General features: G+C 33.8%; 1 protein-coding gene across 9 annotated transcripts in view; it reads right to left on the bottom strand.

The window, feature by feature from the left end:
• Positions 1 to 24,735, bottom strand: part of Grip (Glutamate receptor interacting protein) — a 347,975-nt gene that overhangs the window by 107,017 nt on the left and 216,223 nt on the right. For 5 of the 9 annotated variants that reach the window (XM_076410452.1, XM_076410453.1, XM_076410459.1 and 2 more), the window contains 2 exons: positions 10,999 to 11,208; positions 1,531 to 1,696 (listed from right to left, as the gene is read on the bottom strand). In XM_076410452.1, coding sequence (XP_076266567.1) covers positions 1,531 to 1,696; positions 10,999 to 11,208 — 376 coding nt within the window. Of the gene's footprint in view, positions 1 to 1,530; positions 1,697 to 10,998; positions 11,209 to 21,203; positions 21,462 to 24,735 lie in introns of all 9 variants that reach the window. The other 4 variants (XM_076410457.1, XM_076410454.1, XM_076410458.1 and 1 more) reach the window with 1 other exon arrangement.

Here is a 24,735-nt window from a genome sequence, read left to right as displayed (position 1 = left end):
TGAATTGGGCCTCGAATTGCTTCCTCATCGACCGTATTCTCCAGATCTGGCCCCCAGTGACTATTTCCTGTTCTCAGATCTCAAAAGAATGTTTGTTGGGAAGAAATTTTTGTCGAGTGAAGAGGTGATTGCTGAAACTGAAGCCTATTTTGAAGCAAAGAATAAATCTTACTACAAAAATGGTATCGAAAAGTTGGAGAGCAAATATTTTGGCATTACTCTTAATGCTAAACTCATGTGCTACATATTAAGAAAAAATATGCTCCAGTATAAGAAAAAACTCCATATGACGTACAAACAGATGTACTTGTTATGGGGTATATAAATTAAACTATGTGAAAGGTTTTGGAAAATAAAAAGTACTAATTCACTACTAATTATAATAAAAGAAATAAATAGTGGAAATATGAAGAACATTTGACATAATAACAAATAATGGTAATTTCAAAAACGGTGAACTATTACTTTTCGAGGCCCCCCAAAGCTACCCGCCGATAAAGGAAAACCCCGAAATAACGGACGGAAAAATCCGAGCGCTCCACTAACAGTGAAAAGCTGTTCGGGATTCGAGCGTAGCTCCTCACCCCAAAACGACTGCTAATACGTCCCCCCATCCACCTCCGGCCCCCACCGCCCTCGAAACACACAGCACGACAGAGAGAGAGAAAATTAACAAGACATTCGTTACGTCCCATCCCTGTGTATCCACTTAACGCCCGAGACAGTTTCCCAAACTCCCCAAAAACACTCAAATTAACAAACTTTCTCGACCATAAATTATAAATTGGGCCGACGAAATTCGATAGAGCCTCTAGAAATCTCGACTGGAGCGTCGAACCGTCTTGCGAAGGTTAGTCGGTTTCGGATCGGCTACGAGGGAAAGGGGCGGTGGGGGGGGGAGAGGGGTCGGTGGTGGTCGAGTGTTTGATAGGGGTTCAGAGAATGAAATGAACAAGAAACGTATTTACCTGTAAGGCAGGCTTATTGGATCGTACGCGAGTTATAATCGAAGACAGTGAAGAGGATCGTCCCTCAGGGTAGCGGTCACGGCAATCAGCTCTTTTAGGTCAAGACCTAATAATTTTCAGCATTACATAAAAACAATTACGTACACCGTTACGGCGCTGAACGACATACAGCGCATTGTTAACTTAAACCATGGATTTTGGTTTGACTTGCAACTTTTAGGGAATAGAGTATCAGCTATGGAGTAGGAATCTACTTTAGGACAATTACTACTCTAATGGAGATGATTCGTATTAAAGTACTCATTCAAAACCCAGGCAAGCGTTGTAAACTATAAACATAAATATAAGGGAAAACTTAAAAGATAAACCCATAGTAAATATTTACATAGCAACTCAAGACAATAAGAAGTATAAGTAGTGAACCCAAGATCCTAAAAGAATAGACGGTTAATGTGAACATATTTCAGAATAATTTGTGTATATCGATTCTAAAAAAAATGTCAATTTTGATACTTATTAGTGATATTTTATTAATGAGATCTAAGAGAAATTGTATATTTACCTGTAGGCAGGGCCATTAGGTCTCACATGGGTTATAATTAAAGGACGACTTAGTTGAGGATGTTCGGGGACATAGCCGCCCCTGAGGGTGATTCCCAGGGATCCATCCACCCGTTCTATGGTGACATCCGTCACTTTCGATGTCACACACAACGAATTTTGTGAAGCTGCAATAGAAGAAAATAAACCATTATATTAAATATGCTTTATACAATACGTAGGACTGGGATTTTCAGTGAAAAAGTATTTATTCTTTACTATTCTACTATTATTTAATATCTTAATATAATTCGAACGAATAATTTATCTTGTTTTTACTAACTAGTTTTTTTTTCTGGGCTAGTTTGCTGGTTTTGTAATAGTTGGATATGATAGGATATAATATAACAGGTCAATTGGATGAATTGTAATGGATTTTTTAAATGTTTTCGTCGGTAACAACCACTTTTGGGCGTCCACTGCGTTCACCATCTTCGGTGCTCATTTCACCGCGTCTAAACTTAGCATACCAATTCTTGATGGTTGACTTTCCTGGGGCAGTGTCCGGAAACTCAGTATCAAGCCAAGTTTTTGTTTCAGCTGTATCTTTTCCCTTCAAAAAGCAATATATTATCAAAACGCGAAATTCGTTTTTATTAATTTTTTTCACAATAACAAAAGTTACTTCACACAAAATGCTATAATTCACAAACTAATGATCCGACAGCTGTCAAATTTATACACGCATCTATGTCTTAGACCGGGGACTTTTCAATTGACCTGTTATGTGTATCAAAACCATTCGAAGTTTTATTTAAACTACATAGAATTTTAATTATTATGACGGTCTTAGTAGTCCTTAGATATGAACATCAAGAAGCCTGGGCACTCCGGAACGTATTACGTCAATTAAGTCATTCGCGGACTGACCCTACCTCGTCATCGTCTTTCCATCTTCTCTACCCGTCCGTATACTTACATATTCCTTTTCCGTTTTTAGTTTTATCTCGTCGGATTCCCGTAATTATTTATCTTCTGTCTCAGAGGCAGGTACGATGATTTAGGCTCAAAGCTAAAGGTCAAAGGGCATGGAGAATGAAAATGGGCAGACGCAATTTCGTTATAATCTCGCAGGAATATCCACATCTCTTTGATGTATCGCGAGACGAGCGGTCGTTAGCACAACTGATCTTAGAATCAACATAGTTGGCTCTATCGACATATGTTCTCGCTCTATTCATATATGTAACGGTATTAGGTACTTTCGTTGATATAGGCGTGTCTCCTAGATTATTTGATATTAAAGTTGTACAATAACTGTACAATAACATTAACATCTATTAATTTTTTTCTCTTTTCAATTTTTTTATATACCTACCACAAAATTTGGACATATTTTTATATGTTTTATCTAATAATTATCGATATTCCTGCGTTATTTCTTACGAATTATCATCGTTATGAGTACAATAAAAAAATGCAATGTATGATGTGGTAGAACCTATTTTTTACGATTATTAAGAGGCCACAGGTGTTTGTGTCGAACAGGAATAAAAGAGTAATTGTGCAGGCTTGAAGGGGCTTTCAGACATGGCAGCAATCAAGACCGAGCAGGCCTAGATGTCTTTTATGGGTCATTTTATGTCGGCTATTTCCCGGTCTATGAGTCTTCAGAGATTTGCAGGAATTTACAGTTATGTAGATTAAATTTATTTGTATTATATATATATATATATATATATATATATATATATATATATATATATATATATATATATATATATATATATATATAATTAAAAAGTAAATTAAATAGACGAATGACCACACGATTCTCATCCAACCACCGCCGCAACCTACGCAAAATATTCCTAATCGCTCCGCACATTTCTATTTCCTGCCTGTCTTTTGTTCTTTATTTTTGGCGTTCGTTATTTTACGGCCTCATCATAGGATATCGCCCCTTTGTACACCGCTGTCATCGTAAACCTTTTATTTGTTTTACATTTTTGACGAGGCCATCGCCTGGTAATCATCCAACCAGGCGTACACGTGTTGATAAAATATCCAATAAGTTTTCCATATTAAAAATGTTCTAAATTTTTATGTTATATTTTGTTCAATATATTTTTTGTCATATTATAATTGGAATGTTTTCAGCCTTTGAAATATGAGAATAGTTTACATCAAATGTGGTTCCATAAGACTTCCTTCTTAAGATTGTGTCAACTAATAGGATGTGGTTGCTGCTGCAAGACTTTGTGTATTATTCATCAAGTCCTGCTTTCTCTGTTTATCGTCTCTAATACTGTTTATGATCTGTTGATGCGATTTGATATCGTTAGACTTTCTCTTGGTATTTTATAATGACACAGGTTTATGTAAATAAACCGCAATAGTCTTGTTTCCCTTAACAATCTAAAAGTCTAAAAAAACGTTTTCGTTCACTGTTCACTTCGTGTAATAAGAAAATGAGGACAAGAAAGCCAGACCTGAAGATGGCGGATGAAAACCAGTGTCCTTTTGTATTGCCGTTCGACAAGTCGTCCCTTCTTTCCCTAAATATAAAAAAATGATGATTGAGTTTTGGTTCCAGGAAACATTCGATGGAATTTCAGGAATGAGAACGTATTAACCATTCTTTGGAAGATTATGTTGCGATGTAGGATATAGCAAAGAGTTCAGCGGTCAATATTGACTTATAGCCTTTCAGATTTAATTAAGTATAAATAGGGTATCTAATTCGACAAATAAAAGAAAATCGAGCGCGATGCTGTTTTGTCCTGAATTATTGATACAATTCCGAGAAGCCTGGCCATCAGCTGACAGTAACGGCAATCATACTGTATATAATTCGTAAAGAGAACAATAGTAAAAACAAAGTGCCGGCCATCTTATTTGAAACATGTTCCTTCAGATTAAAGAAACTCCATTAAATACATAAACGCTTCAATTTACGATAACGACGATAAAAATACGAGACACGCGAAGATAATAACAATAATAATAAACGGAAGAGCGGACAACAAACGGTAGACAAGACGAAACCGGAAATATTCCAAATTATACAAAGGAAACGCTCGGCGTCCGCTTTTTTCTTGACGCCTACATCATCCCCTCCGCCCCTCATCCGCGCCCATAACGAATTCGATTGTTCCAGTTTAAACGCGCTCACCAGAACGAACCAAATTGAATTTGGCCAGACGGGTGGCATCCCTGCACCTCCTCCCGGCCGCGCGGCGGCGACAAATCGAAAAGGAAGGTAAACGAATCGTTGAATTTTAAGACTTTTAATTATGAAAACACGCGCACCTATTATATTCTCCCCCGTAACGCCGTACGACTCCTCCCCTCCCCCAGCCCGAAGGCAGGGAGAACTAAATAACGAGAAAAAGCAAACCGGAACGGTAAAACAAATAAATAAAAATGCTAACGACCGAAAATCACAAAGACCCGGTGTCCCTCCTACACTCACCCGCGCGTCCTTCAAACTGAAAAAAAAAACAAAAGACAACCTGGGAATTAAAAAGTGCGTAATTAAAATGGGTAAAAGGTTGAGGGTCGACGGTTTGCACTTTTGAGGTTTTGAGCGCCCGAAAGTTTTTTTTTCCCGATGTTGGACGTTCCCACGGCCAGTTGGGAACACCCGGGGTTGGCGATTTGTATAATTTTCCACTTTGGATGGCGCGATAATTTATTTTCAAATCTCTGTTTCGGTGAAAGTTGGACAAGGTCAAGGTCAGATAGGTAAAATCACATTTAGACAGCAGAGAGCATAATTTGGCGCAAATCTACGTAGGCTACAAGCAACGACCTCCACAATGTGACCGCCAACACTCCGAATTGCTTGACTCTGAGTTTGATTTAAATGTATTTTTCCAATTCTGTATATAACTAGAATTTATATAATTTACTCAAAATAACAGTAAAATCACGTCATCAGGGTGTTGAAGATATTGCCTGCTGCCGTTTATAATTTCGATTAAGAATCAGACAATATTTTCCTTCTTATTTTATTATAGATAAAGAGCGATCTATCATTAATGAATCTGTCCAAATATTCGTTATAACAAGCATAGTTTTTTAAACGGCAAACGTAGTTTTACCGCTTTGTTTGGTTTGATTAAATTTAAATCACTTACTTCGAACATGAATGAGATAATAGAGGTCCCCTCTTGCCAGTAAACTTTGTTAGAATGGTAAGCATTTTTACGCTTATATGCACTAACCTTTCGTATGGGTATCGTCATTAAAATATCCCAAAAAATGAAAAACATAACCTTGTATTCACCGAAAAGATACCGTCCTCATACGAAGCGGGACCAATCAAGACGAATCAAGATCAGCTTGGTGTTAGTTCAGTCGATTAAATATATTAAATGTATAAAAGTACTGAGAAGTTTTTTCAATATAAACATAATTTAATGCAATTATTTTAGGAAAGTGTTAATAGGATTAAATATATATGTTAATAGTACAAAATTATCCATAGAAAACTTAGGGACATGCAGTTCCTTGAGGGATGTTCTTTGTTTTGAGGGATGAATATTCCTTCATATACTGTTGGGTAATATAGAATTTAAATGGTACAAGTATAACTCACGTAGAGGTCTAACGTAACTTCCAGATAATGCATTTAAAATAATATAATTTTTAAAAGCATATAATAAAATCAAGGAAGATATGATTTCAATTTGTGTATTTAAATGAAGCAAGTATATTTCAGAATGGGGCACTGGGACACTCATTGCAAGGTGACAATAAAAATAGTGTTAAGATAACAAACGTTTATGAAAATAGTAAAGTTTGAGATAAGAATTGATTAGGTTTTATTAGTCATATCATTTATTAATAATGTGTTGCAGATATATTGTTCTTCATGCTCAAGAACAGGTGTGGTTAATAACACCTTCGGTTTTGATGAACCTGATTAGACACATTGAAAAAAAATTGTTCACAATCTCAGAACACTGAGTTAGATTTTTGTAACCCTGTATTTAGACTAAATTTAAAACAGCCGAAATATTATTTTACGTGTAACGCTGTGTATTTTAAGGAAACCCAAAGCCTCAATAAAACCAATCAGAGATCAAATATATTAAATGTATAAAAGTACTGAGAAGTTTTTTCAATATAAACATAATTTAATGCAATTATTTTAGGAAAGTGTTAATAGGATAAAATATATATGTTAATAGTAGAAAATTATCCGTAGAAAGCTTAGAGATATGCAGCTCCTTAAGGGATGTTCCTTGTTTTGAGGGATGAATATTCCTTCATATACTGTTGGGTAATATAGAATTTAAATGGTATAAGGATAACTCACGTAGAGGTCTAACCTAACTTCCAGATAATGCATTTAAAATAATATAATTTTTAAAAGCATATAATAAAATCAAGGAAGACATGATTTCAACTTGTGTATTTAAATGAGTCAAGAATATTTCAGAATGGGGCACTGGGACACTCATTGCAAGGTGACAACAAAAATAGTGTTAAGATAACAAAAGTTTATGAAAATAGTAAAGTTTGAGATAACAATTGATTAGGTTTTATTACTCATACCATTTATTAATAATTTGTTGCAGATATATTGTTCTTCATGCTCAAGAACAGGTGTGGTTAATAACACCTTCGGCTTTGATGAACCTGATTAGACACATTGAAGAAAAAATTGTTCACAATCCCAGAACACTGAGTTAGATTCTTGTAACCCTTTATTTAGACTAAATTTAAAACAGTCGAAATATTATTTTACGTGTACCCCTGTGTATTTTAAGGAAACCCAAAGCCTCAATAAAACCAATCAGAGATCAAATATATTAAATGTATAAAAGTACTGAGAAGATTTTTCAATATAAACATAATTTAATGCAATTATTTTAGGAAAGTGTTAATAGGATAAAATATATATGTTAATAGTAGAAAATTATCCGTAGAAAGCTTAGAGATATGCAGTTCCTTGAGGGATGTTCTTTGTCTTGAGGGATGAATATTCCTTCATATACTGTTGGGTAATATAGAATTTAAATGGTATAAGTATAACTTACGTAGAGGTCTAACGTAACTTCCAGATAATGCATTTAAAATAATATAATTTTTAAAAGCATATAATAAAATCAAGGAAGACTTATGATTTCAATTTGTGTATTTAAATAAGCCAAGTATATTTCAGAATGGGGCACTGGGTCACTAAGGGCAAGGTGACAATTAAAATAGTGTTAAGATAACAAAAGTTTATGAAAATAGTAAAGTTTGAGATAACAATTGATTAGGTTTTATTACTCATACCATTTATTAATAATTTGTTGCAGATATATTGTTCTTCATGCTCAAGAACAGGTGTGGTTAATAACACCTTCGGTTTTGATGAACCTGATTAGACACATTGAAGAAAAAATTGTTCACAATCCCAGAACACTGAGTTAGATTTTTGTAACCCTTTATTTAGACTAAATTTAAAACAGCCGAAATATTATTTTACGTGTAACGCTGTGTATTTTAAGGAAACCCAAAGCCTCAATAAAACCAATCAGAGATCAAATATATTAAATGCATAAAAGTACTGAGAAGTTTTTTCAATATAAACATAATTTAATGCAATTATTTTAGGGAAAGTGTTAATAGGATTAAATATATATGTTAATAGTAGAAAATTATCCGTAGAAAGCTTAGAGATATGCAGCTCCTTAAGGGATGTTCCTTGTTTTGAGGGATGAATATTCCTTCATATACTGTTGGGTAATATAGAATTTAAGTGGTATAAGTATAACTCACGTAGAGGTCTAACCTATCTTCCAGATAATGCATTTAAAATAATATAATTTTTAAAAGCATATAATAAAATCAAGGAAGACTTATGATTTCAATTTGTGTATTTAAATAAGCCAAGTATATTTCAGAATGGGGCACTGGGTCACTAAGGGCAAGGTGACAATTAAAATAGTGTTAAGATAACAAAAGTTTATGAAAATAGTAAAGTTTGAGATAACAATTGATTAGGTTTTATTAGTTATACCATTTATTAATAATATGTGGCAGATATATGTTCAGATAAAAAGGAGTGGTTAATAACACCTTCGGTTTTGATGATTAGACACATTGAAGAAAAAATTGTTCACAATCCCAGAAAACTGAGTTAGATTTTTGTAACCCTTTATTTAGACTAAATTTAAAACAGCCGAAATATTATTTTACGTGTACCCCTGTGTATTTTAAGGAAACCCAAAGCCTCAATAAAACCAAGACCGTTTTCACGAAAACGGTCTCCCAGTCCCCCTCCTAAAAAACGAGATAATTAATTCGAAATCTTGTTAGATTAATATCCAGCTTGTGGCGACTAATCTTTTATGGTTCCACAAAATAAAACGTGTCCTCTGCCCGGAGAGTGTCACCCAAAAAGGAACTCAACGACCCTTTTTAATTTAGATGTTCCGACACGGTTCCTTCCCACTCCTGCGCGGTCCCCCGCTCTTAAATCTCACACCCACAGGCCCATGTTTAATTTAATGCAATTTTTGCCGGTAGAATTTCCAGGCTCGGCCTAATCCTGCAACATTTTATCGGCTTAAGTACCGACAGAAGAGGAAATGAAATGTGGAATAAAATTTTCCCATTCTTGCCTCTGTTAATTTGGTCTGGATGTATAGGGGTTTCCTTTTCTGTCTCCTGGACAACAAAATTTTAATGAAATATTCTGTAGGTACCTTATATTCTACCGGATGGATGAATAGAGTCTAATATTTAATTCAGTCATTCAGTTTAGATGCTGTAGTTCTTTAATCTTGAAGTCATAGGTTTTTTTTATTTGGGCTTATTCTCTTCTCTATAAAGCTAATTTTTTTTCAACAATAAATAAAGCACCAATGTTGCTTTTAATTCCTGATTTTATACTATTATTGAATAAATTATGAGAATTTTTTTTGCATCAAAATAAAATGGAATTAGGAGCTTCGCCCATGCATCAAAGTTCGAAGAGATCTTCATAGCCAATATGCCAGCGATTTGTGAATCAAAAGATTGCAATGTTGTAATATAAAATTCAAATTTGGCCATAAAAAGATTATAACTGGCGATGAACAACTCCCGGCTTTTTAATATAGGCGTAAATTTTCTTTAATATCCCTCAAAACAAATTTGCAATCAGTATATTAATTAATAACATGTGTAAGTGGCTATAAATATGACTAACAAGCGATACTTTTTAATGAGGTAAAAAATGTAGATCATAATCTGATAAATTATGAAAAAATATTTTTTCCAACAATATATTTTTCTCATAGATGTGACTTTGAATATTCCTTCACACACATCAAAATTAATTTGCAATCCATATATTACTTAATATCATGCGTAAGTGTTCACAAGTAGGAGTATTAAACGATATTCATTTTTTGTGATAAAAAGTGGCCACCATAACTTGATAAATTATGACAAAATATTTTTTCATCAATATTTTTTTCTCTAAATTTTGGCCTTGAATTTACTTTAATATCAATCAGTATAAATTCACTAACGAGATTTTACTTAGCAGTATGTGTAAGTGTTTATAAGTAGCAGAGTCAAGCAACCCTCTTTCTTTGAAATAAAAAGTATCCATCAACCTGATAAATTATGACAAAATATTTTTTTCAACAATATATTTCTCTCATAAATGTGGCTTTGAATTTTCTTTCTAACGTATGTAAGTGTTAAAATATGAATATCAAGCAACAATCTATTTTGAGTTAAAAAATGGCCATCATACCCTGATAAATTACTACAAAATTATTTTTTCAACATTAACATTTTTCTCGTAAATTTGAGCTTGAATTTTCTTTAGTATCCCTCAAAATTAATTTACAATTCATATACTATTTAGTAACCTGTGTAAGTTTCAACAACTAAGACTACATATCCACATTCTTTTATTGGGATAAAAATACGCATCGTAATATGATTATTAAAAGATTTTTTCCAAACATTTTTTTCTCATAACTTAATAAACTAATAACGATATATTTTGAACATCAATAAATATAATGAATCTCGAACAGATACTATTAAAATATGCTGAAAATATTTTACTGTAAACAGTTTTTAATATCTGAGTTCATTTATTAAATTTTATCATGATTTATTAATTATTTCGGTATAATATCCGTTAAATATTTATGGATAAATATGGTAACAATGTTGATAATAAATAAACGTAATTAATGAGCCTACAATATCATTATTTCTACTCAACAAAAAAGGCTTTATTAAATTATGTTATGTGGTTGAAAAACTTCATTTGATATGTTAGCATAATTATTTTTTTTCAGTAAACAGGTTTCAATTTGTTAAACAATTAATTGGAAATATGACGTGTCATTTTAATGAATACGTATGTTTCAAATACATCTAAAAATACGATGTAACAACAATCCTACAATAGCAAATTCCTTTTACAGAAATATAAAGACAAGAACCGTGTTTTCTGCGAATATCATTAGTTTTATTAACTCACCATAGCTCGGGAGAGAGTATTCTACTTCCATAATGACGTTTCCATCAATACTGTCAAGTAAACCGGTAACGTCATCGGGTCTCATGCGAGCCGTGGCAATACCGTTAACACTCAGGACTCGATCGCAGGGTGCCAACTGATCGCAGCTGTTTCCCAAGCCACCTTGTCTCAAGCCAGCAATATTTGGACATGGATCAGCTTCTGATATTCCTGAAAATAATACAAAACATATATATCACAGATAAATCTCTAGCATAATCCAATTCCTTACTGTATTATAAATTACGATAGCTTGAAACAAAAGCCTTTTTCTTCAAAATAGACAGTAGACAACATTTGCTTGATTAACGAATAATACAGTAATTGAAAAGGTTCTTGAATAAAATTTAAGAGGCCAATAATTGTGGTTAATCTAAGTATTTTAGCGCAGCAACTAATTATATTTAAAAATTAGCTAAGAAGATATTAGCTTGGGATATAAACGTAATGTTTGTTCTACCCTCAAGTTAGTAATAATATATTTTCTCATTCAATTCCCTCTCATCGCAAATAGGCAGTAAACTTAGGTAAAACTTATTGCAATATCAACCCTATTTGTCCGATTTTGCTTCATGTGAATTTATTATTGGATATATTATATTGGAAAAAATAATAGAATTAGAAATGAGCTAATTTAATGTTCATTGTGTTTTAATCATACCGTATATAAATAGGGGTTTTAATTAGACTTCTTTCTTTTTTTATAAACATATTCTGTCTTTCCCTTTTTATAGCCTATCCTACGATTTATCCTGATAAATATTTTCAGTTCGAAGACTTAATTTTCCCGATTAACAAAAGGTTATAAATTTGTTAATTATTATATGGGAGCCGGAAAATACGAAAAAAAGCATTTTGAGATACACTTGTTCTAGATGTTTTTCAGTTTAAAAAATCGCACATAATTTGGCTATTTATGATAATCATTTTCTTATTAACTTGTTATGTCTTATTATAAGAAGCTATCGTCAAAGCTTTAAATGCGACAAATTACCGAGCACCTATGAAGTGTACGAATGTTAAGTTCTAATTAGTTTAGTTGAGAGAGTTTATTGATTGTTGTTCTAACGAGCGAAGTTGCCAGAACTTCAGCCAACCCGACTAAATGCCGACCTGCTTATGACCCATTGTGGTAAACAAGGGCTGCTATCCCTTACACAGTTGTAAAAAAATTAAAAGGGATACGTAATTAGTGTTTTATCCGCCCTGAATAAAAATATATTTATTTTTAAAATAATGTCTAACTAATATAGCAAGGTTTTGTGTAATATATTTTGAATTTGTTATATAACTCAATGTTAAGCATCAATATGTTGGAAAACTGAATTTTATATAAAAATCAATCACGACTGGCATTTTATTTTAAAATACAATCATTTTTAAAATGTATGAAAACTGGAGATGGATAGAGATATATTTCAAAATATACATGTGTAGTTGCATGCACTATAAACCGATATACATATTGTTGTTCGCTGCATCTCTCAAAGGTTGTTAGAGTGAAAAATATTAAGAGCTGACTGAATAGCTTAGTGGTCATGGGATGTTCTTCCTATGCTGTACATTTATATATAATTTACATTAAGCGTCTTTTAGTACATAAAAACTAAGCAGTGTTCGATACAAATTGAGTTTGAATTGCTAAATTATTTAATGAAATTGTGCTTAATGAAGGAATTTTATGTTGTATTGACAATGTGGAGGTAATGCTTCAGCAACGTGTGATCATAGTGGCCAAAACAGTCATTTATAATAGTCTTGTTAATGGTGAAAGTTAAAATTACATGGCGCCATCAATATTTTACTGTTTTACTCATCAGTACATAACTAGGCATAATTTTTATTTTAAGCTTTTCAATCTAGTTATTCATCTCCCTCCATCTCTCGTTCTATACCTCTTTGTTGTTATTTTTTTCTGGCAAAAGATGAATGCCAATCGTTTTTAAAACTTCGCCAAGAATCCATTCAGAACGGATAATCCGGACGAGGTCTTCATTATGAAAAACATTGACAGATACTCGCCGTATTCGATAAATTGGCCGAGCCTGCCTGACGATGATGGATAGGCCGGCCGGGCGGCTCAATTTCGCGGCGGAACCGGGAAATTCGCCCGTGGAAATATTAATTTCGGCCTTTTCATTTATCACGCCGTGTGGGAAACGCTTTCAATTATTGTATCCGGTTCCGGCAGGCTGACGGTGGGTTTTTCTCTGTTGTTTTTGCATGTTGCGATCCGACGGCGGAAGATGATCCGATGATCCCTGTGCCGCGAGTTACGCCTCGTCGCAAATGGAAATAAACGATTTTATGGGTTTTTACTGAAAATGGTGAATGCGCCAAATCATCAAATGGAACATTGTGCTATTTTGTAATTCGAAAAGTAACGAAAGCATGGATACATTTATCAATTTAGTTTACAGTCTTTATTATATTAAAAAATCACCATCTGCTTGACCAATTAACGTGCTTTTGGGTTTTATTTTAAATTTTAAAACAAATATTTTAGCCTTTAATGTAGAGTATGTGCAATATTTATTTTAATTTCATTGTGAACCTAGGTATTTCTATTTATGTTGTTACACCTCGCTGCAAATGGACATATTTTTTTTTAATAAAAATAGCGAAGGCACTAAAATAATTATCAAAGGAATCATTTTGTGCTGTTTTTATAACTCGAAAAGTAAGGAAACTACATATAACATATTGCTGGCTTGGTTGACGCAGTGGTCAGAGCATGGTTGCAGTAGTTATGTTTATGATAGATAAAGCAACACTCTTTCATTGAGATAAGAAATGCCCATCATACCCTGATCAATTGTAAAAAAATATTTTTTGCACCAATAATATTTTTCTCTTAAATGAAATTATTTAGTAGCATGTACTATTTATTAACATATATATCTGTGTGTCTTGCAATAGTTGCTGGTTTAAATCCTGCTGGGGCATGGCTGAATTGTTAAGTTTGTGATTTATTATTTTGATTGTACAAAAATCAAGAGAGAAAAGTCCAAGAAGGAAAATGGTTCCAGTCACGCTAGTAACCAGGCTGGGTAATACCGGATATCTTCTGGAATGATCTCTAAGTTGGTCACCCGTCAGTCGATAAGGTTAATACCGAGGACTGTTACTCGGAGCTCACGTTAAGGAGTGGGTCTAATCCAGATAAACCCAAGTCGGCAGAAATGATACTTTAAAATATAAGAAAAAAATTACATATATTAAGTAGTTTATTTTTCAGTGTTTGTTATATTTAAAAATCAATCATCTCGCGTGTTGCCGTGGGCTTTTGTTCTATTTCAGATTTTACAACAAACATATTATTCTCTAATGTCATCTTCACATTGCGTATAATTCCATATTACGTATTTTAATTCCACAGCCAACCTAGACATTCCTACTAATAAGCTCCTTGTTGTTCATTGATATTCTTGTGACTTATAAAAGAGGTTAATATTGAAAAATATGTAATTAATTTGAAATATCACAGTAATAAACAGGAATAAAAAAATTTGCCTGTATAGGGGCAATCCGAGATGCACAATAACAATTTCTAAATCAATATTTTAAGTTTGTAACCGAATTTAATACATTTTATGATTACTTTTAAGACTCTATTGTAAATACCTCAACATTGATTTACCATTCTGGTAGCCCTAGAAACATAATTGATATTAATGAATTATTTGTTCTCTAATAACGTTGTGTATAGAGGATTCTTCATGTCTGAGAAATATCTATCGATTTCCGAATTGTTCATATTTATATCCGTGCGATTAACTGTACATTTTCACTAAATTAACCCGAATATTTCCCAAGTAGGCATCGCGTTTTCACCAGGACCAAGCGGTGAGGGCGGTGAAGCCCCTCCGAGAAGAAAGTTGCCTCATTATTTATTTGTTTGACAGAATTATATCGGACTCCTTCTTTTCATTTCCGGCCCGCCATCGATACCATTAGTCCTCTTTTCAGCGGGCTCTCTCTCGCCTCCACTCCCCCTCCCCCGGCACCACCTCGCGCCCTCGGGCGACGTTTTAATAACTCGATTCGTTTTCGACGACGTTTAATTGCTGTTATCGGGGGGCGCTTCCATCGCTTTATCTTCCTCGGCACCGGTGTAACCATCAGGCCCAAATATAGGGCGTAAATAACGGCCGATAATGTAGGGACCTGGCTTTTTCGGCAGCTTCGATGGGCGGAGGGACGGGTGGGGTGTAGCGGGTCGTAGGAGACCTCGAGGATTGTAATACTCGACAATCGATGAAAGAACTCTGAGGCTGTTCAGGATAATGTCGGGTCTGTGTCTTGGAGAATGTCTTGAGGTTAATGTTTTAGCGAGCGGGATGAAAATCCGGTGTTTTAGGAAATAATACTTCTAACTTATTCATTTTACTATTTGTTATTATATTGGTAGATGTCCATATTCTTTGCTAAAAATTATATCGGAAAAAAATTTTGGTTTTCTTCTAGACATCATGCCTTCAAAACTAGACAAGTATAATTAGATATCACAGAAAGTTCTATAAACGCAGATTAAAATAACTCGAACATTATCAATATTTACTCACTCTTATTAGTGTTCTATTTATTATGGCGGATTACCATATCCCATAGTGATGTTTATCAAAAATCTTTAAAAGCTTTAGCGTCAAAATAAATACATTTTCTTCACTTTATAACTTCACTCTTTCATAAAATTTTATTAGAGAAATACATAAGTTTAGTAATTGACGGTTACTATAGTTTACATCATATATATCATATATATAAATATCATATATATCATATATATCATATATATCGCGCATTAATAGCTGTAGTATAAATTGACCAATATACCTTGTATGAAATTTTTTTATCTTTAAAATAAATGTCAGTTCTCCCTAATCGATGGTTATAAACTAGCAAAGCTCTAGTAATAATTATATACATATATTTTCATTTTAATAATGTAGAGACCATTAAAACAAATCAAGAAGAGAGTTGAGAAGACAGTCAGAGAACTAGTACCAACCCCTTTAAAGCAAGGATATCTCGACACCCTTAATAAAAATTTAGACCCAATTAAGAGCATCAAAAATTCAAACCAACTTTTCATTATTCTCGTCGAGATTACCGGTCGCTCGCTCCTGAAAATTGAATCGCAAATATCAAAAGAAAATTAAATAAAAAAATACGACCGGGTATCACGATAGAATTGGAGAATCCTTTCAGGATAAGGTGGTAATAAAAATTAAAGCAAATACTGGAGAAAAAGTTTTCTAGAAAAAAAATGGGCGAGGAAACGTAGGAAAGTCTTTTTTCGGCTTTCAGACAGTTTCGAATTTAAAAGTTTCTCTCCATAATCTCGAGTTCAAATCCGTTTATAATTATGTCGTTCGTTTGTCTTTATAATTAATTTTGTCTACATAGGGAATGGTGTATCGCATCAGCTAACATTTTCAGCAAATAAAGATTGGTAATTAAGTTTCGTGTACACGATTTCCTGTATGTTTTTCATTAAGCACATACTGTGTCTCTTGTAGCTCTTTCTAAGTGTAAACTAAACAAGACAAAATACTAAAAGCTGCAGGATATGTCGAAATAAAAGAATATGCGATTATAAATAGATTATTTAATCAATCCAGGTGAGGCGTGAAATCGGGGAACCAGCGACATGACAAGACCATACGTGCTGGCGTTACAATAGAAATTAATCTACTGTGGCTAATTACTAATGGATAAGAAAGGATCCCAATATAGGTTTGGTAAATAAATTTACTGTATTGATTTTTGTATTATGTAGTTGTTATATTTACTTAGGAACTGTTGGGAAATTGATATTTTGTATTAGTCAATGCTAATTAGGCACCACTAACTAGGAAAATTATACTAAAAACTATAGATAGAGAAATACTTTAAGAAATATAATCTTATATTGTTGTCAAAATGATAACTAATGGTATAAAGCTCAATTCTGGAGCCAGATTAATAATTTATTTGATGAAATAACGCAAGTACGAAGTACTTTGACAATACCTGAGGTCTTTTTATTTGAGGTTGATGTTTTTCTTATGGTTGCTTTTTCCTTAATATTTCATTTGCTCTATATACAGTAACATATCATGCAAGGTATAATAACTGTCAATTATTTTTAAAGCATTTATAATAGATGACGAAATTTATAACACAGTCATTAGATGCTTCTGTAGCTATATTTATGTATATAACAAGTTGCGCATGCAGAATTTTTCTGCATCTGAATTATACATAGTTCTTATATAGAAACGTTTTAATATCTATTATTCAGACGTGTCATTTTTGTAATTTATTGAACTGCAAAAGTTCCTTAAAGTCAATTTATAGTTGTTACATATTGCATTTGCAGAATGATTCTATTTTTTATTGTCTCAAACAAGTGTTGTCTTGCTTACTTACAGCGACTGGCAGTTATCACATGGTAGTCTAATTGTTTTTTATATATAAATTCAACCTTTATATTATATAAAAGCATCTTAATATATAATGCCAGTATGTTTAGGACGTTTAGGTTCTTAAATAACTTCAAGACGTACCATTTTCTTAATTTATAGGACCGTAGAAATCCTTAAAGTGTATTCATACTTTTTATATACTATTTATATATAAAATATGAAATTTAGTTCTTCAATTTTGAATATAAACAAATGAATCATGGCTTTGAAACAATTTCAAGAAATTTTTTTCAGGGTTTCAGTTTCGCTAATAAAATATCTCTGGATACCAAATTATGATCGACATGTTACAAACTTAACAAAGGTCGAGAGAAAAAGTAAGTAAAACATCACTGGCAAAGAAGAACAAGCGGAGATTTTGATGGATAATTCTATTAGTTTATTGATGTAAAAAAAACTCCGAAATATTTATCCGAGAGAAACAACGAGACAGCCGGGGGTCAGTTGATGTTAAAAAAAAACGGCCATAACTCCAAGGAAAACTATCGGGGCTGTAATAATTTTTCCTGTTCGGATATCGACAATGCCCGTTCCAGTTTTATAAACGACCGGCTGGGTTCACCTCTGACACGAGCCAACGCTTTGCGGGAGGTCGGAGCTGGGTCGGCCCACGCCCATCTCTAGCTCTATCCACCTCCCTCTCGCCTCAGCCCGCCGTATATCGTGCCTGGACCATTTCGGATATTTCAATACGGTGGTACAAGAGATGGGCAGGCTTTTTGCCGGATATAGAGAGGAATGAATGACGTTAGGGAGATGTTATCAACCATAGAATGATCATCATGTATAAAATAAATCTAATTAAGTTAAATGTTAGGTCTTTGCATTTGGCTAATGTTCTATGGCTCTTAACTGATTGTAATTTTAATAATGATGGTTTCAATATATTTTTTCATATTTGTCGTAACTATAAAGTTAAGAAATCTCCATGGCTGATACGAGAGACCTCTATAGACCGATTTGGAGGCCCGATATCATCAGGGAGATCTAATAAGAACACGGAGCGTACACGGTAGACCTTATCAGCGGGCCCCGAACAGGAACATTATAAATTATCCCGCGATGTTAAACAAAGACGGTATTTAAATAATCCTAACCAAACAGCGCCCCCTGGTCGGGCGAAATCGCGGCCGGCGGACATTAAAATTTCATTAGCGGTCGCAGGGGCCCGTGTCCTGCGGTGCCGAGGAATTAAAAACGTTCACGGTCAGCTGACGTGGCCGGGATCGCTTTTGTTTCGCGTTTCATTTCGCATCGGAACGCTATCGACCCTGATGATGGTCGCTTCTGGCGGTTACGGGCCAGAATCGGAGCGGGCGACCAGGGGGGGGGTTTAATTTTGCTTTTGGTAATTGTACTTTTAGTAATCGGTTGTAGATTATTAACGATTATTTATTTGAATCTATTCTAAAAATATACTTTTCTAAAAAATCTCTTTCTTCCCATTCCTCTGACTGATACTGTGCCGCTATAAAAAGTGATAATCGGACGGCACTGTGTTTGGTAAGTACGCCGCATGTGTCAGGACTTCCAGTTATATACAAGAAGACTTTATGGGCAATAAGATTCTACTTTGGTGTCAATATGGATGGTTCTCTTGAACTAATCCACTTGCAGTAGATCTGTAGATCTTCATCGCTAGACACAATAGGCCAGAGAAAGTAAGTTTAATAGAGAGTTTAGTGTTTGTGATTGTCCTAGGCAAGAGGGTAAAACCCGACAAGTATAATGATCCCAGTCACGCCAGTAACCAGGCTAGGTAAGACCGGATGTCTTCTGGGATGATTTATAAAGTTGGTCATTCGTCAGTTGGCAGGCTTAATGCTTAGGACCGTGGTTCGGAGCCCATATTGGGCTATAGACCCAGTCACTAAAAAATCCAAGAGGTTGACGTGGCTAAAAACAATATAAAATTTAACATTATTAATGGAAAACGGTTTACGTTGGTTGTTTAACAGTGGGTTGTATTGATAGTTCGCATTTTCATCAATAGATATAATGGTATAAGTATTTTATTGAACTAAGTGCTCTTGATAATTAATTTATTTTTGGATATTAGAAATCGAAAGTAACGTAATTGAATTTCTCGCAAAAAAATGTGGCAAAATATCATCAATCATAAACTATATCACTGATTAGTATTTGAAATGTATATCAATAAATTTGTTTCCCCAGTCCATTAATTTAATTCCTTGTTTATATTATATTTCATCGCCTTCCCCATTTTACATCATTGCATATTCGGCGATATACCTTTTACTTTACCTTATTTAATTTCTTTCTCAAGTTTACTCGAAGCAATTGGAAACGATACTTCGTAAAAAGCCGATGAATATTCAGCAGGAATGCTTATAAATAACTCTCGATCGTTGCGAGGCAAATCGAAGCCATCACAACTGATTTAACAACCGTTCCTCTAACGTTGTGCTATTCCAAAATAACAGCAACAACGACAGAAAAGAACAATATAGAGTCTTAATTGTTTGTCTATTTTTTCAGCGTTACGAAACCTTGTTGGTTTTACATAAGAGAGTCAGTCAGTCGAGCGTTTGACGTAGCAGGGAACGAGCCAAAGGCAAAGGATAAGTTTGTTTCGGTTTATTTTGTTGTCAGAGGAGAAGGACAATTCAATAAAAATATTCGGAGTATAATGTTCCTCCGTTTTATTAGGGCTAATGTGAACGGTGGGGGACAGTGGTCTGGCTTGAGTGTATAGGCGCGGGTGTTAGGTTCGTATACATTTTATTACATTTTAGCATTTTCATTATCCGTTTTATTACTGAAGTTATATGACCAACATACATTTGACATGACAATCTGTTGTAAATATACTCGTCTTTTCAGGTCCTATTCGATTCCTATGGTCTATTTTGCTGGATAATTTCATATTTATCTCGTTAAAAATATATTATTCCATTAATCTCTTGGTGCCGCAATGATTTACCAACATAACTTGATCCTATAAAACATTTTTATTGATTATTTTTACATCATTTTCGTTCGGAACATAATATTACCATGATAATTTACGAACATAGTTTTATCTTATGGAACATTTTGCTAGATGATTAATATTCATCTCGTTTAAAATATAACATTATTTATGGCATTTTGCTAGATAATTAATATTCATCTTCAGGATTTCATACTATGGAAGATATTGCTGTAAGATTTTCATATTCATTTTGTTCGTAGTATTAGTTCGGAACATGATTTCATTCTACGGAACATATTGTAAGATTTTCATATTCATTTTGTTCGTAGTATTAGTGGTAATTTACCTTTGGAAACTTATTAACAGTTTCATCCTATGGAACATTTTGCTGGATGATTTTTTCACGTTATACTATGATTGTACCATATTTAACATTTTCTTTCTATGCAGGAGCATTATGTTCGAACCATAGTCAGGAGTTATCTATTTCCAAATCGCATTCGATGTACTTTTGTTTTAGTCTACACGGCCCACAATAAATTACTTCGTACAAATACATTTAAGTATAGAAACAAAGAAACGTATTTTATTTGCGCAGGAAAAAGGGGGAATCATATTTGTACATCTAACAGACACACATACACGCACACACACGTGTGTGCACACAGGACAACATTAAATATTAGCACACAAAACCAGGATGATAAAACGGTTTTTAAAAAACACGAGACAAATGAACAACGGCAACACCATTTACATACGTCGTCGTCGGTCCTTGTTTTTCGGCGAGGGGTTCGGCGTGGGTGGGGGCTTGCCGATCGGGTGGGGGCCATCGGTTGCGGCCCGGGGTAGTAAGCCCGAAAAGCTCCTCGTCCTTCTTCTCGATTTGCAATTTTCGAACATTCCCTGTACGCCACCGTTGCTACTGTTACAGTTCATTGTCTCTGTTATTCCTCAACGTTTATGTTTCGTTCGATTTATTCACTTGATGTTATTTGATCAATTATTAACGGGATAGTCTATGGAAATAATTAGGAATTAGACTAATTTACACTAAGAATATGTCAAAGCATGTTAAATGAAGAATATAATATAGAAAACCGGTAAACTATAGAACCGAACGGTTCTAACCTAAATTTGGTAGTTTCATATATGCATTTTAACAAGAACCGAGGGCCAATTTTGCAGGGTTACAGCTTCTATGGAGGAGGAAACTTTAGACCTAAAATGTTTGTGCAATCCTCTACAAATAAAGAAATTCCAATAAAATGATGTACGTCCAAATTAAGTAACTAGGAGTAGTCTGATTGGTCAGGAATAGTCAAATTGGCTACAGATAATACATTAACAGATATTTTAGGCTCTGTTTTCATTGGACCTGGCATTGATCAGGTATTCAGGAACGTCACTTGTTATGGTATATGCGAACATAGTTTTATTCTATGGAACATTTTTCTGCACGACGATATCTATATCTATGTATATATATATATATATATATATATATATATATATATATATATATATATATATATATATATATATATATATATATATATATATATATATATGATGAACATGACTATTTCTACTTGTATGTCTTTCTCTGTCAATTATATAAAATAGGACCGTTCTCGCTAAAATTAGCGTCATTAAAAGAAACCGTCATGGCTGCAGACGATAATAACTCATTACACGATCTTTTCTGACGAATAACACCGATATCAAAGAAAGGCCGGCGGAAAGCGAATGCGCGATAAGAGGGAATGGCTTACGGCGTCGACTTTATCGGGCTTTATTTTCCTTTATTCCCTTCTGCCTCACTAACCGTTCGTACAAAGTGGCATCCGAATTTTTTTCCAAACCGTGAATAATGCGAGAGCGACAATTAATGATGAGGGGCGAATGGGAGCGTCATTTTCAGATGGTGTTGCACTTTTTTAGGGTTTAAAATGCCTAGGAAAAAAGTTAAACCTATTACTATTTTTATCATGTCTATACTTGAAAACTCTGACCTTATTCTTCACAAGATCTCGTTGTTATAATTTTAATTCTAGATATCGCTTTCTCCTATAACACATGAATACATTTCTTTAAGAGTAGGGTCATTTGACATTGAAAAAGAACTCTTTCTTCCTCACTGTTAGCATAAACATTTTATTTCTACCACATTTTCATATGGTGTCGCACTTTTTGGGATTTAAAAAGTTCTGGAAAAAGTTGAATGAATACGAAACACAAATATTAGTACATAAGTTTAAATGTATATATTAAAATTTAAATATCCCTATATATTTCAAAGTCTTGGTGTTGATAATAATATTTCAGATTCAACAGTAATCTATCAATACATGTGTAGCGACATTGAGGCATGTCGAATTTTGCATAGTGGAATAACGGTCTACAAAATACCCAGAAATATAAGCCCAGATGTTGAACACGGGCGGGGTGCCAGCAGCGCCAACTAGAACCCGATAACGAATAGCTGGCAACCCCGAGACGTTTATCTGGGATGTCATAGAAGGGTATTTCCATTCATCCAGTACTCGACTATCGTTTGGTTTAGACGTGCCACCATCGACTGCCCAAGCCTCGTCACCGGGTAACACCGCTGCCATCCGTTTTATCTATTTTGTATTTTCCACATTTTTATATCACTTCAATAAATAACGGTCACATAATGTAAACACCACTGTTTCATTTCGTTTTACTTTCATTCACCGAGCCATCTAATTTACACTAAACATGTTTTATTCATTCATTCTCCTACCTTTCTTATGTATTTCTTAATGAAATGGGTAATATTGAGAGAAGAAACTATGCCAGATATCTTAAACGAAAGTTTTTATCTGTCTAGCTTTGAAATGGGCTAAAAACTTTAAAGTGAATAAGACCTTTGAAGGACTGTGACATACTGATAATCTCAATCTTTCAGTTTGGAAGCCCACAAGATTTGAAAACGTGCATAGTTCATCACGACAACATATTTTTTACAAAGAGATTATATTTCGATCAAAAAGAATGTAATTAGTGTAATTATTAAAGACCCTGGGTGTTAGAAGCTTGGGTTCATAAACCAGGCAATTGAAAAGCTTTGAATCGTTTTTAACTCTATCACTTTGACTATTTTGTATTCAGATGGAGCTTATTTTCATTTAGATGAACATGTATATGCAGTGAAGTCGAAATTGAAGCATCAGACATTCTTAATAACAAAACTCTTTTCGACAGATTGCATACTTTGCCAGATATCTTAAACGAAAGTTTTTATCTGTATAGCTTTGAAATGGGCTAAAAACTTTAAAGTGTATAAGACCTTTGAAGGACTGTGACATACTGATAATCTCAATCTTTCAGTTTGGAAGCCCACAAGCTTTGAAATCGTGCATAGTTCATCACGACAACATATTTTTTACAAAGAGATTATATTTCGATCAAAAAGAATGTAATTAGTGTAATTATTAAAGACCCTGGGTGTTAGAAGCTTGGGTTCATAAACAAGGCAATTGAAAAGCTTTGAATCGTTTTTACCTCTATCACTTTGACTATTTTGTATTCAGATGGAGCTTATTTTCATTTAGATGAACATGTATATGCAGTGAAGTCGAAATTGAAGCATCAGACATTCTTAATAACAAAACTCTTTTCGACAGATTGCATACTTTGCCAGATATCTTAAACGAAAGTTTTTATCTGTATAGCTTTGAAATGGGCTAAAAACTTTAAAGTGAATAAGACCTTTGAAGGACTGTGACATACTGATAATCTCAATCTTTCAGTTTGGAAGCCCACAAGCTTTGAAAACGTGCATAGTTCATCACGACAACATATTTTTTACAAAGAGATTATATTTCGATCAAAAAGAATGTAATTAGTGTAATTATTAAAGACCCTGGGTGTTAGAAGCTTGGGTTCATAAACCAGGCAATTGAAAACCTTTGAATCGTTTTTAACTCTATCACTTTGACTATTTTGTATTCAGATGGAGCTTATTTTCATTTAGATGAACATGTATATGCAGTGAAGTCGAAATTGAAGCATCAGACATTCTTAATAACAAAACTCTTTTCGACAGATTGCATACTTTGCCAGATATCTTAAACGAAAGTTTTTATCTGTATAGCTTTGAAATGGGCTAAAAACTTTAAAGTGAATAAGACCTTTGAAGGACTGTGACATACTGATAATCTCAATCTTTCAGTTTGGAAGCCCACAAGCTTTGAAATCGTGCATAGTTCATCACGACAACATATTTTTTACAAAGAGATTATATTTCGATCAAAAAGAATGTAA

This window comes from Rhynchophorus ferrugineus, unplaced genomic scaffold (assembly GCF_030347505.1).
Source record: "Rhynchophorus ferrugineus isolate W39M unplaced genomic scaffold, kcgeb_rfMv2 rfM7, whole genome shotgun sequence".
In the NCBI taxonomy this organism is placed as follows: domain Eukaryota; kingdom Metazoa; phylum Arthropoda; class Insecta; order Coleoptera; family Curculionidae; genus Rhynchophorus; species Rhynchophorus ferrugineus.
The sequence above is the reverse complement of the archived record's forward strand: the minus strand, read 5'-3'. Positions and strand labels throughout refer to the sequence as shown.